This window comes from Lutra lutra, chromosome 3, assembly GCF_902655055.1.
Source record: "Lutra lutra chromosome 3, mLutLut1.2, whole genome shotgun sequence".
NCBI classification, from domain to species: Eukaryota; Metazoa; Chordata; class Mammalia; order Carnivora; family Mustelidae; genus Lutra; species Lutra lutra.
Window position 1 is genome coordinate 199,121,288 of NC_062280.1, and position 18,757 is coordinate 199,140,044.

At 53.0% G+C, this 18,757-nt stretch overlaps 1 protein-coding gene across 6 annotated transcripts in view; it reads right to left on the reverse strand.

The window, feature by feature from the left end:
* The window catches only part of ANKRD10 (ankyrin repeat domain 10), a 32,055-nt gene extending 15,858 nt beyond the window's left edge, over positions 1–16,197 (reverse strand). Inside the window, exons 1-3 of one of the 6 annotated variants that reach the window (XM_047720417.1) lie at positions 15,855–16,197; positions 12,907–13,059; positions 8,802–8,893 (exon numbers count right to left, since the gene is read on the reverse strand). In XM_047720417.1, the coding sequence (XP_047576373.1) occupies positions 8,802–8,893; positions 12,907–13,059; positions 15,855–16,064 (455 nt within the window). In that variant the 5' untranslated portion in view covers positions 16,065–16,197. The other 5 variants (XM_047720418.1, XM_047720420.1, XM_047720421.1 and 2 more) reach the window with 5 other exon arrangements.
* Positions 16,198–18,757: the final 2,560 nt, after the last annotated feature.

Sequence of the window (18,757 nt, forward strand, 5' to 3'; positions counted from 1 at the left end):
GGACAGACGCTGGTCCGCACACACCTTGGTGGGACGAGAAGTCAGGAGCAATCCAAAAGGGAGATCAAGACATTCTAGAAGACAAAGGAGCAGAATCTGGGACATAAGATGACTGTGGAACAATTAATTAGGAGCTAATAATTTTGGCACTGCCCCTACAGGATTATCAGAAACAGGGACGCATGCTATCTTCTCTCTGCTCCCAGTAAGCTACAGACTTCCAGCTACATGAGCAGACCCTTGAACAAGGAGGGGCTGGGGGGTACCAACCCCTGTGCAGCCGCAAACCCACCTGTAGCTTCTGACTCCCCAAAACTTTACCACTGAGAGCCTACTGTCGTCCAGAACATGTACTGATAGGACAGTGTTGATGAATACATATTTTATACGTTATATGTATTATATACTATATACTTACAATAAAGTAAGCCAGAGAAAAGAAATTGTTATTAAGGAAATTACAAGGAAAATATATTTACAGTATGTACCGCATTTATAAAAAAAAAAAATCCACACATGAAAGGACGTGCACAGTTCAGGCCCCCGTTGTTCAAGGGTCAACCGTATATTCCTTCCCTTATCACTGAGCACTGAATGTACGCTACATAGGGTTCACGCTCTTCTCCAGCCAAAGGCTCTCTGAACACCTGATTCGGTCACATACCAACATGCCTCCCCACTTACGTACTGTCACCCTCCCATCGTCTACCTGGCCAAACGTCTGAGCCCAGAATTCTGTTCTGCTTACACTGTAGAGTGCATGCTAAGACACTGCCCGGACAGGAGCGCTGGGGCACGCTGATCCCGAGGCGGGAGCTTCCCCTTCGGAGGGCTACATGCTACCTACCGACCGCTGGCTCTCCGGGACACACCTGCTCACAGCCACTCAGGTCTGTCCTCTCGGCCTCAAGGCGGCCATGGACGATACGGAGCAATAGAGCAAGTCTAGGTTCTAGTGAAATTTCATTCGTGGACATTAACACAAGAATTTCATGTAATTTTAACTTGCCAGAAAATAATTATTCTTTTGATTTTTGTTCAACCACTGAAAGGTACAGATCATTCTTAGTTCACGGGCCACACACAAACCATCAGCAGACAGGATCCGCTGAGTAACACGTGACCGGAAGATGGTCCTGCTGACCGGTCTTCTCTTTCTATGAAACGTAGCTGTCCACAGGCTCCTCAAAGCCCTCTTTCTAGAAATCTTCTGTACTACGCAATTCAGACAAACAACTTTTAAAAGTTGCCGAATCGGTTAAATCACAGAATGTTAAGTACCAAGAAAAATGTCCAGAGGGAAAGTACAAGCCACCGAGAGCACACGAAAGCAGCAGGACAGTCGTCCCTATTCCACTTGCGTGTTTTCTGTTAAAAGTTCTGGCGTCGGGGCGCGTGGGTGCCTCAGTGGGTTAAAGTCGCTGCCTTCGGCTCAGGTCATGATCTCAGGGTCCTGGGATCAAGCCCCGCATCGGGCTCTCTGCTCAGCGGGGAGCCTGCTTCCTCCTCCCCCTGCCTGCCTCTCTGCCTACTTGTGATCTCGCTCTGTCAAATAAATAAATATTAAAAAAAAAAAAAAAGTTCTGATGTCTTACGATCAGGCCACGTGCTTACGATGAGACGTAAATGGCCTCACCAGCCGGACTCCCTCAAGCTACCTTTTCACAGCTCAATGAGCAGAGGGGCTTTCAAACACGCCCCAGAGTCTGAAAATCATGTGGGTTCCCACATCAAGGACTAGAACAAGGAATCATTAAATGGAATCATTCTCAAAACCTGGACTTTTTAACAAGAGAGGCTCAGCTCTTTCAATCTGTTTTCCACATATGCTTTTCCACCTCGTTCCAGAGTGTTTCAATTTTGTTGTTGTAAGAGCTGAATCAGTGACCCTGGTGACAACGTACCATCAATTTATCAAACCAAACTTTGGTGTTCCAAGTTGAAACAGAAATTAAAACTCAGCTCCCTCCTTTATCTTCCTGACAGTCAGAGGCTGCGACTGCGACCTGGAAGGGGGCAGGACGGCTCCCCATCCCTGTGCCGCGCTAGGTCTGGAACAGTACTTTTTACTTCATTCATTTTAGAGAGAGGAAGACAGAGTGTGTGCAAGCAGGGGGAGGGACAGGAGAGAGAGAGAATCCCAAGCAGACCCCCCCCCCACCGCTGGCTGAGTGAGGAGCCTGTGTGGGGCTCAGGGTTCCATCTCACAACCTGAGCTGAAACCAAGAGCCTGGCCGCTCACCCGACCGTGCCACCCTGCACAGCACTTTTCACCCTGCGGTGTGCACGGGCCCGTGGGGCACGGCTGTGCCACACTCGCCGGTGAGTGCTCCTCTCAAGGCCAGGTGTGGGGCTGGGGTCAGTCTCAACTAGTCTACACACGCTACTCCAAAGGGAACATTCTAAAGTACCTGTTAGAAATTATTCAGAAATACTCTCAAAACCTATACTTTACATGGAAACCGGGATAGTAATGGCAGCATACACATTGTTTTTAGCCAAATCTTTTAAAAAAGCATATGGTTTTGAATTTCGCATCTTCGGTGTGATGCACCTGGGTGAACACAGACTACGTGTGATCCGAAATTCACCTCTGTCCATTTTGGAAGACGAGGACCCCGTGGACGCGCCGTGAGGTCGTTTCTAAAAGCTCTCCATTCACCCGCTCTGATATCCAGATGAAAAATCTTTGAAACTGGGCAGAGATTTTAAAAATTAGACATCGATCACCTTGATGTTCAAAGTGGGTCTAGTGTGTTGAATTTCCAAAGTCAACGGTCTTAAAGAAAAAAAAAAAAAAAAAAGAGTTGACAGGATCAAAATTTTGGGGGGGTTGGGGGTGGGGTCACTCTGCCGCAGCGCCGGCACCTGTGGGTTGAAGCTCCTGGGACACTCAGAGAGACTATGAAAGTGATCTCAGAGCAAGCCACCCATGTCCTCCCGGGGAGCCTAGCATTGTCCCCGAAGTGCAGTGTGGAAACATAGAAGACATGGAAAAACCGTCACTGTGAGTTCAATCTTCCGTCTTCTGCTGCGTAACTGGCAAAGAAACTGTTACTTTTTTAAGCTTTACTGACTAATGTGCAAATGCTGAGATACTGTGCTTTCTGCAGTGACGTTCTGAACAGACAATTCAAGTGTCTTGTACTGAGGGGCCCTCCCTAGAGCACCTGGAGACAAACGTCCCCCGGTGGCCAGCTAGTCCTTCATTCTCCACTTACAGTGTCACGCCCCTGGAAGAGATGAGAAGCCGTTCCAGTAGGAACAGTTTTTTCTTTAATTTGAGAAACCACGGATCAGGCAATCAGCGAAACATCACGTTTAGCATCTGAGCCGTCACATCTCCTTCAGGATGCTTTCTTTTTGTTAATGCCATGGGACAATGAAAAGATAGCCACAATTTTTCTATAAATGGTATTTCTGTTAAAATTCTGATCTGAACTTAACTATTGTTAGTTACAAATAAAAGGTAGGTATCATAAATTAGGGTAAGCAAAGCATGCAAATCTAGACTCTATATCTGAATTCCTAGATTAGCATTAAAACCAATCACCGCAACAAATACCTCAACCGTGTGGAGAGAGGAAGCCATACTGAGCACTCAATGCCACAACCGTAAGGTTTTCGGAGAAGCGCCTGTGGCAGTTCTCAGCGGTTTCTATATGGAGTGCTCCCCCTTTCTAGGGTTACTTGAAAAAAATCAAGTCAATTCGAATTACGCAGCTGTAAGACATTGACACGTGTAGGTTTTACAGATTCAGAATCTTCTCTGTGATTTAAAACGGGCAGTGGTTCATGACACAGGACACTGAAATAATAAGGGATCACATATTCGCAGGCAACATTTGGATTAAAAGTACACAGACACACACGGGTGCAGAGGCGCGGTCGGTGCGCGGGGCCACCTGCAGCCACTTCCGGCAGGAAGCCCACTTAAATATGTCAATATTTCAACACAAGTTTCACAGTATGGACTAAAAACCATTCACTCACGATTCTGGGTACTTTAAAATTTGGTATGCTGAATCTCAAATACATTAGTAACTATTCCTAGATGGAAATAAGCAAATACATGGAATCGTTAAAAAAAAAAAAAAAGATTAAAAAAAAAATCACTAAATGTCCATTTGTACAGACAACATTAGCAAACATCTAAAATTTCTTCAGTAAAAGAAAAACATGTATTTTTAACCCTTTGGTATCCAAACTCTTAAATTACGAAGACTTTAAGTACAGTCTTCAGATAACGAGAGAAAGAAACTATTTTTTAAAGTATTTACCTGAATACATTTGGTGCCAAGTTTTCATTTCAAGGTCAACATCGCTGAGGGCAGTTTTACTCTGCAAGTGAACCCCAATCATGTTTGCATACGTTAAACAGAAGAAGAGTGTCATTTCAGGGGGCCTGATAAAAGGCTTCACGTGCTCCCACGATAATTTAGCGGAGGAAAAAGAGATTTGGAAATCACTGGCTACTTGAAAGCACTGTTTAGAAAAGCAGCAATTAAACAATTATCCGAGTCCATGTTACTCAAGTTGTTATGAAATGAATCAAAACTCCACACACATCAACAGCTCCAGGGGCGCCGGGTGGGCGGAAAGTGCTGCAGAGCTGTCTGGGGAAGCCCCTCCAGCCCTAGGCCAGCAGCTTCTCCAGCACAAGGAGAAGAGCCAGGCACCAGCAAGACGGGACACGTCTGCCGGAGTGACACCAAGGTAAGGGAGGCAAGACTGGGGGAGGAGGGTGCGAATGCAGAGCCCCAAAGTCAGAAACGAGATCAGAGTTATAGTTCCAATAAAACCCACAGGCTATTATTCTTAGGGGCAAATACGGGAACCAATGAAAAAAAACCACAAATTACAAACACGAGTGAAGAAACGGCTACCACAGGGAGCGTGCGCTACATCTGGCCTCTGGCAGGAGCTACGAACAAACTGCTCAGGGGACAGGACATGTGCTCGAGGCAGCCAGTGCCCTAAAGGGAGTTCTGCCTCCAGAGGGCTCTCTGGGTAAGCGCACGGGGCTGGATCGTAAACGTGACCACCAATGATAAACCGATTTAAACCTATTCAATTTCCATTGAGAATGGCTCAAAGTTCGGTAGTGTAGATGTTTTTGTGACATTAAAACAAAATCCATTAAAATCACATTTTAGACGTTTGTGACTCCAGCCAACTGTGCCTGTTTTCTAAATTGGGCAAGAAGGATGTTTCCAGAGCGAGTCACTGAACTGGCTTACGTCAGGCTACCGATGCTTCTCCATTATCTGATGACCGGTGGAGCTGTCCGTGGGGTCAGACCAGTTCAGCTGGAATGCAGTAGCCGCCCATCTGAAGAGCTGGTCGCCATGGAACCGGTGGCTTCCACAGAAACGCTCTCCTATCGGCTGCTCCGAGACTCTGCCACGACCTCATTCAACAGCAGCACCCGTGTGGCGGGGCACGAAACCGGCCAGCAAATCTGTCCGAAACCCCAGCCAACGGTGGTTTCACTCTAAATCCCACTGGTCCCTGTATTTCTACTCAGAGGCATAAAAAAGGCAATTTCAATACCTGGTTGATACGGAAACATTCACTTTACCATCAAGAAAACAGAGTAACCGAAATTAACTGATGCCCAGATACTGAGAATAAAGATAATCTGAGGCTTGGAATCTACAGTTTACCATGTCAGTACTTGGACGGTCTTAATTATCAGCAGACAAACAGCAAGTCTTCTTGCTTTCTCCAAAATCATACAGGCAGACTCTTCCACTGCTACTCATTTAATCATCAGAAAGAAAGAAGAGGCAATGGTGGTTTACAGGTTAGCCCGTGCCTCTCCTCTGATGCAAACCCGAGAGGGGACAGCACTCGGCAGTGGCTGCAGGGACAAACGGAACCGTCACACGAGCCAAATGTAGGACGGGGACAACCTCACTTTCAAGAACTCGAAAGGTGCCGGCCGTGCTTGAGAAGCCCGAGAACAACAAGAGTCCGCAGAGGTTCCGGAAGTTTAAAGTATGCAAACACTGAACCCGGTCACAGAAGTCCCACTCCATCCTACGGAGCTTTACTGTGGGATGTCAACAATGGCAAACGACAATGACCATCGTAGAAGCCAGAAACAAAACCTCACGAGAAAAAGAAAACTTGGCACCAAAACTTGAGATGTAAAATAAGAGAAGGAAAAAAAAAACTCCATCAACATACTCACGTGTGGTGCTAGAAAATGTTACACACGGTGGCCAGCGGCTGACATGCCTCACCGTACAGATGCGGCCTCTATCGACAAGTGAGTCACACAACAAACCACTCTAGCCACAGACGCGGGGCGCGCTTGCCCTCATCATTATCTACCCAGTGGCCAAAAAAACAGCAACTTAAGATTTTGGCCACTTTATGAAGCTGATACATTAAAAAAAAAAAAAAAAAGTAGGAATTAATAACAAAATTAATAATCACCACCAAGTGTGACAAAATACTGATAGGAGACAGCTTTCGATTTCTTCACAGGAAAAGGAAAGGTTCACATTATAGCATGTAATATGAAGAATTAATAATCTGGCCCATTGTGAACTGGAAAAAACATAAATCACTTTAGGTAAGTAAATCAACACTGTGCCCCTCGATCCTCTTAAGACACAAAACAGAACAAAACAAAACGGCATTGTATTTGCTAGGACTATTCTGTACCGTGTGAGCAGTACAAGCAGGACAGATCGAAGTACCATAATTTGAGGGACTCAAACTATCACCTGTAGGTAGGCTAAAAGTGTTAAACTATAGAAATGTACAGAACAGACATCAAAAAGCAATTTACAAATTAGCTTCCCAGCAAAACTGGAGATTTCTCCAGATGTTAAAACTAAGTAACCACTAAGTTAAGCACATATACAATTGATTCTTTGTGCTCTGTCTCCAGGCCAAAGACTGAGAATTTAAAGAATCGCTTTTGGCTAGGTGGCTCAGGCTAAATATTTCTTCTAAAAAAACATCTGAAGTTCAGGCAAGGGAGATCACCACAGTGCAGGGTCTCGAGGGAGTGGCTCTCATAGTGAGAAGGAAAACCAGCCCGGCACTCGAGGCCAGGCTCAGTCACACTTGGTGGGAAAGAGACTCTCGAGGGTCCTGTAACCAAGGACAGAACTGTAAATAAAAGGTTCTTATTTTAGAAAGACACCTATTAAAAAAAGGATATAGAGATAAATATTTATTGGCTCAAAGCATTAAGCTAGTCATTGAAATGAAGAAAGCTAATATGTAGTAGTAAAATGTTCAGGATCAATTAGACTATTGTTTAGAAAAATAAGTTATTAAAAAGGTCAATTTCTAATTATTATTTCAACAAATGACAAGCTAATTATTGATTTTATATGACTGTATTTCATAATCAAAGCTTGTTATTAAAATTAAAGATCTGAGTTTTTGATTTAAACGCAGCTAAAGAAAATGCACATATAACTTCACTTGGAAGCAATCCATTGAGAATCGTCTCAAATTGCATAATACATATTCGTATTATCCAGCGTTCTTACATTACCTGAAGTCAGAGCTATACGAAATCACGAGGTGCCCTGCAATGTAACAGTTAACACAGGGCGTACTTACAGGACCAGATTTCTACGGAAATAAAAGATCCAAGCCCAAACTAATGACTGAACAATACAATACTTAAATGAAACAGAAGCTAAGATCCTAGGAGCCGAAGACAGCCCCCGGCATTAAGCGTGGCATTAGTTAAGCTACATGGTTAGCTACCTAGGATCCGTTTTCAACGAATCTGTTCTAACACAGAGTCAAAACAATGAAGTGGAAACCAAAGGGTTAAACTAGGTTAGTTCTGGGGGTTTACTTCTCCCAAAGTCTAGATTTTCACATTTCCAATTAGAATAGCGTGGGGTCTGTAATTAATCTTTAAGAAATATTCAAGACACTCAAAACAGAAAAGCTGACATCATAGTTACTCAGGTTATCACAGCTCTAGAGCTTACATCAACATTTAAGGGTAAAAACCGCATCCATTGTGTTAATGCCGTGAACTGCGGGAGAAAAATGTTTACAATATCAATCTTTCAGATCAAGTTAATACAAAAGAATTTAATACCTAAAATAAACGTTTAATGCCATGGCTGGCTAACGACTTCTGCACATAAGCCCACATCTTTAAACTCATGCACTGAAACATTAACACTTTCCATCAAGCCACGCAGAACTAGCTCACATAAACTGGATAAAACAAGACTATAGTAATGTCCCCGGCCTCAAGGGCTCAGAGGGAGTCTGAAGTCTCTAATGTATACGGCTCTGTTTTATCTGTTTTACAAGTGGTGATAAATCATTTAGAGGCTAATAGGCTCTAAACCATAAGGTTCTCACATCTGCTAAGAGATGAGAAAATCGCAACTTAGCAGAGCTAACTGTCTGCCAGGGCTGGGCCAGAGAGGCCCGGCAAGATGTTCTAATCCAATGCAAGGGCCTCACTGCGAAATGAACGCTGGCAAGAGTAAGTCTGACGACTTGCCCGTGGTGACACCACTAGTTAGCGGCCGAGTCCACAATGCCAGGTTCCGACGTACTTAGCTCACTGCTCTCTCCCTCGCCGCACGCTGTCGCGGCAACAAGCCTGGGGTGCTGAGAAGCAGCTCCCCCCGCCAGCCGTCAGCCTGCACCAGAGCCTGCACCCGCGCCAGCGGACCCACCATGCGGGGCTGTCCCGCTAACGGAGACACCGGGAGGGCCGCCGCTTGCTCAGGACGAGCCGCCTATGAGCGCAGCGCCCCGACCGCGTCTCTGCGGGACGGATACGCGAAGGCACTTACTCGATGTGGGCCCCATTGGCCACCAGGGCACTGATGCAGTCCAGGCTCCCGGAGCGGGCCGCCTTGTGAATGGGGGTCTCACCCTCACAGTCCTGCAAGAACAGAAGGACACACGGCATCAGATCCAACAGGACTCGGACGTTTTCAGGGAAGATAACGGACACAGACCGAGCACCTCATCTGTCCTGGAGACCAAACACCACGCAAGTCAGATCTGACATGGCCGGAGACACGGGGCGGAAAATCAAAGTCGGACCTGGAGGGGCGCGATCTCCTGAATCCCTGCATCAAGACCAGAGAGTCATGGGGCCTCTCTAGCGGGGACAGCACGGACACGCCACAGGGACGGCGGGAAATCATCTTATGGTGGATCTCAGCACAAATGAGTCGTATACAAAACCCAGAACAATGATCATCTAGCAGGTTAAAAAAGGGAACCGAGGCCAAGGACCAGCACACACTATCAGCACACACGGGCACCCCGGGTGTCTGGTCTACACACGGGGTGCCCCCTGCACCTCGAGTCCTAATTATGCCTACAATTTAGACAAGGAGGGTTGAGGCCAAAGAACCACGAATGAGGAGGAAGAGGACTTGGGGCCACACGCAGCCAACTTCACCCAAAGACCCCAAGGAAGGCGGCAGCAAGGCAGGACTCACGCTTCGGAACACCGCCAGAGAAGGCAGGGAAGGCGAGCGGCGCTGGGAAGGACAGTGAAGATGAGTTAGTTGGCGCCGTAGGAGCGGGACAACGTCCGAAACGCGCTGCCGTTCAGAGGCGCTCCGGTTTGTAAGCGGGAGAGGGACGCAGCCATCAAGGAGGAAGTCGTTTCTGTCGGGAACACGGAGGCAGGACCTCCCGCCTGCCCCGCAGCACCGCTCCCGAGTCATCACACCTCCCGGTCCCTGGAAGGCGAGCCTGGTAGCAGAGCAGCCCCCCGCCACCCCACAACAAAGTGGGGGGGTGCACCGCACATGGCACCGAGGACAGTTCACTCATAAACCAGCACACAGCCGAGCCCCTTCCCCTGCGCACCCGAGCTCACGGGCAGGTCCCAGGGAGCCAGCCCAGCAGAAGCGTGCTCGCTGCTTCTCGGGCAGCACGGAACCTCACGCAGTCCAGCGCGCCTGGACAGAAAGGTGTGAGCCCGACGGGTTGTGCACTCAGAGTAAGAATGAACCCGTTTCTGAAGAAAGAAACAGAATCCAAGTGGCTACCCGGGGAGCCATCCAATGAATGAACTCAGATTCTCTTTTTTTAAAGGCTTATTTACTTATTTATTAGAGGGGCAGTGAAAGCGAGAAAGCATGAGCAGGGAGAGGGGCAGAGGGAGAAACAGCTGCCCGTGGAGCGAGAAGCTGATGCGGGACCCGATCCTGGGACCCTGGGATCATGACCTGAGCCGGAGGCAGACGCTCAACCGACTGAGCCCCCAGGCGCCCCTCAGCTTCTTAACAAAGCAAAAACCTACCCCATCCTCCCAAACAGGTGTGGAGGGGACAGGAGGAATATAATCAGGACAAGTACACTTGAACCTGAGAACTGCCAGGAGGAGTGCCGAGGGCACTGATGGGAGGTGGCAGAGCCTCTGATGTCTCCCACCCCCGGAAACAGAAAAGGGTTTTAAAGCTATCTTTGGAGCAAGAAAGGAACGTCAAAGTCTATCACTTCAAGAAGACGGTGGGACAGTAACAGAGAACAGAGGAGGAAACCAAACTGCTCCTGTGCGCCCTCCAAGAACACCCTCAGGCCGGGAGGGGAGGGACAAGCACCAAAGAACACGCGGCCCAGACAGTGAGACCAGGAGCCATTTCAATTACTCACGTCTCCAGCCCAGGCAAGTCACATTCCAAAAATACCAACTACTTTGGAGTGTGATTCCAGAACTACTGTGGGCAAACTGAGTAACAGGGGAAAGTGGGAGCTGCGCCACGAGTCTGAAGATGGGCAGGTCACCTTGAACGGCGGTTACAGAAAAGTCGACTTCTAATCTGGCTACAAGAAGCTAGAGAAGGGACCAGTGTCACCAAAACCCTAGAATTCTAGAATGGGAGTAAAGAGATGGTGGCCTGTAATCCTCGCAGGACTGTGGCCCGTGGGTCGTGGCCACAGACCCACTGAGAATAAATCTCCTGGAGACGGACTTCCTTTCTCTGGGGGTAAACGGAGGCTCCAGACGGCACAGGCTGAGTCTCAGCGACCCCTCGCGCCAAGTCTGGAGGCTGCAAACACAGTCTCTTTCAGACCTGGGAACGATGAACTGATGACGGTAACCACTGGGCCAGAGGATGGACTGGAAGGTGGGTGGGAACTAAAGCACGAGAAGAAATGCCAGGGCAGGTCCAGAAAAACCGCACGCACGGAGACGGGTTTAGGAAATCCTGGATCTGGTTCTGGAACAGTCTGCGTGGGAGACAAGAAACCGTCCACCTCAGGCTGAGTCAACACTGGGGGAGGGGGAGCTAACACAAGGGCTGCTGTGACCTCCGAGGTCAGCGGGGGCCTGTCCCAGCAGGCCCGCTGCCACGCCCCACACAAAGTGACAGCTGACGTGCAAACCCCAGCCGAGACCCCGTCGGCGGCCGTGCCCGGACGCCCAGTGACCCCGGGTGACAGCCTCGGATGCCAGAGGGCTTGGGGGTGCTGGGAGGGGTGGGGTCTGGGGCTCCTGTGCCGGGATCAGAGCGCAGAGGGCCCCACATGGGACTACCTAGAGTGGCAGCACCTAGTCCAGAGCAGAGACTGGGCTGCTGTCCCAGGGCACGAGAGAAAAAGCTTCTAGATTTACATGCTCTGAAAGGCAGAACCACCAGAGGGGAACCTGGGGGGCTCAGGAGATGAAGTGTCTGCCTCGGGCTCAGGTCCTAATCTCAGGGTCCTGGGACGGAGCCCCGTGCGCCCTGCGCTCAGCGGGGAATCACTTCTCCCTCTGCTCCCCATCCCTCACCGCACCTGCTCATACTCTCTCTCAAATAAATAAATAAATAAATAAAATCTTTAAAAAAAAAAAAAAAAGAAAAAGAAAAAGAAAACCAACAGAATATTCTAAAGGTCCATATCATCTATCCCCACCATTCGTGGACTATCCCTACTTCATTAACAAGGACACTGAGCGCAAGGACTTGCCCCAGGCCAGGGAGCAGCGCCAAGTGAGCACGGCACCCCCGGGGCCCCAGGTGCTCTGCCAGGAGGATGGGGCAGGGAGGAGGCAGCGCCAGGAAGGGGCAGGTGGGGACAGGCATGCCTGCCACAGGAATGCCGTGGGGCCGAGAGCCCGCAGCCCCTGAACACACAGATCACGGTGACATGCGCTTAGCCCTGCCCTGTAGGTGGCCGCTGAGTACCTGTGGGGGAGGGGCTGGTCACCAGCAAGAGGCGAATCTTGGGCAAGACGGCGAAGCAGAGAGGAAACACACGCTGTTCTGCACAGGGCAGGCCGCTGAGGGTTACTGACAGGAAAGGCAAACGCAGACAGGTGAGAGGGAACGAGGAAAGTGGGTGCGACGGCCTGAAGGCCGCAGGCGCAAGCCCACCCGGCCACACATTCCCGAGTCATCTACACCCACACACGTGTCCACACGAGTCCCCAGGAAGCGAAACTCTCTCCTTGAGGTTTTCTTGAGGAAGTGAAAGCAACGGTGACACGCCCCGCGAGAAGCTGGCGCACGCCCGGGCGCGCACACGGCCACGCCAGGAGCCGCCGTGCTAACCGAGGCAGGCAGACGGCGGCCTGACCCTTCAGCCGGCATCCGGGCGTCTCACGGCGGCGTGTGCAAGGGAAGCCGAGCCGCCACGTGGGCAGGGGAGCCAGGAGATCCGCGCTCCGGGCCAGACGCCTTCAGTCACCAGCAGGGACGCGGGCAAACCACTTCGGGTCGCCGCGGGTCTCGCTACGTCACGGAACGGGCCAAAGGGCTCTCGGAACAGAGAACACGGCTGCGGAAGGGCCTCCTGGCCACGAGTGACTCCGTACACACAAATCCCAGCTAGCCCGGAGGTTAACGTATCAAACTCTAACTAGGGCCTCCATTTAAAACTCTCCACCATGTCATTATAACTGGAAACAGAAAATGAAGACCACATTAGTCCTCGGCACGCCCTTACCGGTTTGTTAATGCTGGCTCCGGCTTGGATCAACCAGAGGAGGCACTGGGGGTGTCCCCCGAAAGCAGCGATGTGGGCAGGGGTCTGTGCATAGCGCGTCGTGGAAACGTCCAGCGTGGCCCCGGCTCTCACCAACTGGATCAGGCACTCCAGCTGCGGAAACGGCAGGAGGGGGACGACACGTGTCAATGTCGTACACTTGCACATGCTACCCCAATAGTTTCAAGTCTATGATGAAGACAAGTGGCATGTTTTGTTACCCGGCATTTTCTCTGCTTAAGGGAACAAGAGAAGTCATTCCTTCCCAATACAAATTTTAAAAAAGCATTAAGAAAAAATATTTTTCCTTATTCTGGTTAAAAAAATTGGTACACAGGAATAGAGAGTCAAAAACACTGATACCACAGATGTTTAAATATTCTGTTTTTCCTACAACTGAAAAAGTCAAAGATTGAAATTCCAAGACTTCCATCAAATCTGGGTCTTGGAGCACGTGGGTGGCTCAGTGGGTTAAGCCTCTGCCTTCAGCTCAGGTCATGGTCCCAGGGTCCTGGGATCAAGCCCCGCATCCGGCTCTCTGCTCAGCAGGGAGCCTGCTCCCCCCCCCCCCCCCCCCGCCTACTCGTGATCTCTGTCAAATAAATAAACAAAATGTTAAAAAAAAAAAATTTCCAAAACCTGAGTCTTGCCACTTTCACGCGCCCTGCCACAGGACAAAACCAGTGACCGGTCATTAAAAGCGGTGCAGCCGCAGTGAACACCACAGTGAAAGCCCATTCTCTCCCGTACACGAGGGCGCTCTGCACACCTTTACACACGCCACATTCGAGGAGAGCTCGGCCGAGGCCCATCCTCCAGTCCCCATGTGCAGAGCGAGGGTGCACGGCCCCCCACCCCCGGCCCTGAACACCCCCTGCCTGGAGAGGAAAAGGCCTACAGCACATCTGAGCTGTGGCTGCCCAGGGGACTGAGGGGACCATGCATGTGGTAAGATGACAGTTTGGAGCCAGGCACAGATGATAAGCCGGCCTCTGGCTGGAGGAGCTCTGCACACGCCACAAGTGCCCACCGCAAGCCAGAAGCTGTCCCACGAGGCCCGCTGTCCGCAGATTGACACTGCTCCGCCCACACGTCCTGAGATGGCACTCAGCCCATTTCCCCCTGGGGCACGGAGCAGTGGGAAAGCTCCAGGGCCAACAATCCTCTCCCAGAGAACAGAGCTTGGAGGAAGAACAGACAGTCACACCCGATGTCACCCTGCACGTCTTGTCCTTTCCGCAATTCCAGCCTTTCCTTGCAAGGGATAGGTCACCGCCATCCCGTTTGTGGGAGATGTACTCTGGTGCCGGGAGGACACAGGTTCAACACCGTCTCCTGCTTCAGGAACTAGAATCTGGGAGGGACGGCTGATAAAGAGACACACCTTCTGTCGCCGTTCCTCCTGTACTGGGGGGCAGTAAAAGTGCCCATGGTAATGACAAGGCCAATGGTTTCAAGTCCAAAATAAATGAAGTGGGATCAAAATCAGCGGGCTTGCCAAGAGCTGGTACTTACGAAGAGCCAGCAAGAGCTCCCCAGACCTCGATCTGGTGCCCGTGGGCTTGCTTTAGGAAACTGGGGGAGACACTGCTCCACACGACAGCTTAGAACAGCCAGTGTGATCAGAGACTCTAAATAATGCCTCGTTCCCGTGAAGGGTCAGGCTAGGTGCTGCCGGCGCATTCCAGGAAAGCCGGCCTGAAAGATGGGAACGTTCATGAAGGGCTACCTGCCAGCTTGGCTCCCGCCCAGGCCCCAGCACAGGGCAGGCCTCGCGCAGGAACAAACAAGGGGAGACGGCCCCGGGTGGGAGGGGCCGCCCGAGACCTTGGAGCCCCACTCCCGGCCCAATCCCGAACAGCCTCTGGGGACATCTGGTGCCCACGGCTGACCTGGTGACCCACAGAAGTAGGTCTGAATTCGGGGGGCTCGCCTTACTGTTGCACCGCACCCAGCAAGCGCGTTTTTGAGCCGGTTCCGGCTCCAACCCGGAGGGACCCACAGGCACCCCGGGCCGGTAACACGCAGAGGGGACACTGCAGTGAGGCTGCGAGCGCCGGACCGCCCCATCCTACCGCACCGCGTCGCGCTCCAAGGGAGGCCGGAAGGCAACGTGCGGGCTTGCCTGTCGGGAGGCTGTCGGCGCGCAGCACGCGGGACCGCAGATGCTGAGTCGCCCCGACCTCAGGGACGAACACCCCGCCTCGGGGGGCTGGGGGGGTGGTGAGGCTGCGGGTCTCGCGGCCCCGGAGCGCACGCGTCCCGAGACACGCGGCAGCCCCGACTGTGCGGACCGCAGCGGCGGCCAGGCAGCCCCTTCCTGCCGGCGCTGCGGCCGCACAGTTCCCCAGGGCGAGCACTGCTCTCGGATCTTGCCGGCGCCGCGGCCGCACAGTTCCCCAGGGCGAGCACTGCTCTCGGAGCCGCGGGGGCCGCTGGGAACGGCCGCCCGAGGAGGACGGCGCCCCCGAAGCCCGTCGGCCCCAGACTCCAGCACTCCTCAGACGCGGCGGCCTGCACCGGGGGGCCGCCCGACTCCGGCCACGGCCGCTCCCCCGCCCGCAGCGCCCGGCCTCGCACCCGCCACCGCCCCAAGAGGCAGGCCGCCGCAGGCGCCAACTGCCTCTGCCGGGGGCGGCGGTTTGAAACTTGCGCCGTCGCACTTGCGCCCGGGAGCCCGCTTCCGCCCCGCGCTCCCGGCACGCCCCGCGCCCGCCCCCGCGGAACCCCGGCTGTCCGCGCCGCCGCACATGCGCCCCGAACGCCTCGCTCGGGGCGCCAGGGCCGTCGACCCCGCTTCCGCCCCGCGCTCCCGGCAGTCCCCGCGCCCCCCGTGCCTCGGCCCCCGCCCTCCGCGGCCCACCACGGGAAAGCCGCGGAAAATGGCGCCTTAAAGCGCCCGCGCCCACCTTGCCGAAGTGCGCGGCCCAGTGCACGGGCGTCCAGCCGTAGAAGGAGTCCTCGGCGGCCAGGTGGGCGCGCGGCGTCTGCTGCAACAGCGAGCAGAGCGCGGCAAGGTCCCCGTCGCGGCAGGCGCGGTGCAGCGGGAAGCGGAGCGACAGCAGCTCCTCGCTGGAGAAGCCCGCCTCCACGCCTGCGCCCGTTCCTGCCGTCGACATGGTCCGCCACCGGAGAGCTCGGGCTACCCGACCGAGAGGGAGAGGACGCGCGGCGAGCACCCGAGAGGCCGCCGCCGGAGCACAAAGGAGCGCGAGTGCCGCCGCCGCGTCCCGCGGGTTGCAGAGCGGAGCAGAGCGCAGCGCGCGCAAGGGGCGGGGCGGGGGCGGGGCCTGCCGCGCGCAGGTCTGAGGCCGGCGCCCGTGGACGCCGGGGCTGAGGGCGGGGCCTAGAGCGTCGGGGGGCGGGGCCTGGGCCAGAGGCGGGACCTGGCGGGGCCCGAGGGCCGGCGCAGGTGCCTGGAGTAGGTGGCGGGGTCTGGGCCAGGGCTCGGGCCTAGCGGGGCGGGGATGCGGCGGAGCCTGGAACGGGAGGCGGGGCCGGGGTAGGAGGCGGGGCCGGGGCAGGAGGCGGGGCCCGGACTAGGAGGCGGGCCGCAGCCCGGGAAGCGCGGGGAGCCGGGGGAGCTCGGGGAGCTCGGGGATCCCGGGGATCCTGGGCATCCTGGAGCCGCGGCGCCCAACCCCGGGCCCGGCCGGTGGGGTCGGCTCTCCGCCGCGTGCGCCGTCCAGACCCCCGCCGCGCTCTGTCCCGACCGGTCCGCGGGGACCCTGCCGGAGGCCGGAGTCCCGCCCGGCTCCGCCCTCGCGAGGCGCCTGCCTGTCGGGCGAGCCGCGGGAGCCGCCGGCTGAACGGGAGAGCATCCTCCGTCAGTGGCCGAAAATCAGTTTTCTAACAGATTTTCTAATGGTAATGAGTCATCCGTGAAAGCCAGTCATGCACTGTCGAGGAATAACCGCCGTCAAAGTCGTGGGTATTTCCTTACCGTGTGGTGTCACTTGGGCCTATTCTTTTCCTCCTGCAACGCTTCCCTCCCGTCTTTCACGGAATTCGGGATCCCGGTCATTCCTAGGGAGCCGGAGGTCTGGCGCGGTGGAGGCCACCCGGCAGCGCTCGCTAATAAGGCAGGAGTGGTCGGCCTGATGCCTAACGGAGGAAACTGCCCATTTACGGTGTAAGCGTCCAGCGCGGGCCTGTAGGCGCACAACAAACGCGCCGACGACCGTGTGAATGCGGCACCTGGGCAGGTGCTCCTGGCCCCTAAGTGAGCAAAAGCAGGAAGTAGTGCAGTGCAGGGAGCAATCCCTCGTGCGTGGCAGGTGTGAATGAGACAGACTCTGTCTGTCTCAGGGGGTTACAGGCTATTAGAGGAGGCAAGAAAGAAAAATACTAAAAAGAAAATATTTTGAGAGTTGAAGCAATACCTTCTTCTTTTGGACCAGAAAGGTGGAACTATGGTGTCCATGCATGGCCAGCCCAGTCCACTCCAGAAGCCAGCTGTTTTTCTTGCAGACCATGCTAATTTTCATCTGCTTACCCCTGTAAGGTGTATACCCTGATGATGACTTCCGTCCTTCCTGGGAAAGAGGCCCCCATTTTGAAAAGGACGTGAGCATGCCTTGTCATCTGTCAGATGGACGGGGAGGGACGACTCCTCTTTACTGTGCCAGCTGAGGTGTACAAAACTTAGACACAGAGAAGCTGAGCGCTTGCACAAGGACAAACCTGGTACCTGGGGCAGAGCTGAGAATAATAGCCAGACCTAGTTTCCAAACCAGTTAGATTTTTTTACCCTTGGAATTTAGTTTGCATTAAGAGCCTTAAGGCTTAGCAAAATAAAGTAGGTTAGAGTGGCACCATATGTAGGATGCCGTGACTTTCTGGTTTTCTGAGTACTAGGACCGAGTAAGTATTTACATAGCTGAACTAGATCAACACAGATACCATGATGGGTCCCTGCATGGTAACTTTGGATATGAGGATTATAAGGGCTTCCAAATGCCAGTGTTCTAGTTGGTTGGCCCCAAGTTCTTCCCAATTATTACTACCAATTACAGATTTTCTTTGGGATTCTTGTTCCTAAAAAGCTCTGGGGAAAGGGCGGGGGGAGCTAGGTTCATTACTTATGTGCTTCGATTTATTTGACAAAACAACTATAAATATGGAGAGAACATTCTCTCTTTCACCAAACTCTACTCCAGTTTCCCTGAATTTCAGCTAGGCTTAGACTTTAGGCCTTGGGTGTTAGTCTCTGCATTGTCCAATTTTAGTAAGATTCCCGCTAACTTAGTTTAGCTACAATTGCTATCCCCAGTACTCCACAGTCCTTGGTATCTGATCAAGTCCCTCACCCCTCCCAGGCTGCCCCAGGTGGGGTCAGCTCCCGGCCACCTGCCTTCAGCAAGACCCCTGACTCGTGGGCTTAGCCAGATCTAGCTGGTTTGCGGGCCCTGGTGTTTTGTCTTAGTAACATCCCACCCTGGGTCACACGCCCCCCCCCGTGCCCAGCCCAGCCCAGGGTAAAGAAGTTGTCCGTGCTGCACTTAGAGCCAAGTCCCATCTCTCTCCCCGCTGCAAGGACAAGTGGGTTTTCCGCTCCCACTGCCATAGTCTCTGAGTAGAGTCCGCTCTACTGTGCTTTCACGTCTCACGGAGTGACGTTTATTTGTTTGTGTCTACAGGTTTTATTTATTTGTGTGTGAGAAAGAGAGCACACAAGCAAGCAGAGTGGCAGGCAGGGGGGCAGGTCCCGGGCTGAGCAGGGAGCCTGACGCAGGACTTGATCTCAGGACCCTGGGATCATGACCAGAGCTGAAGGCAGACACTCAATGGACTGAACCGCCCAGGCGTCTTT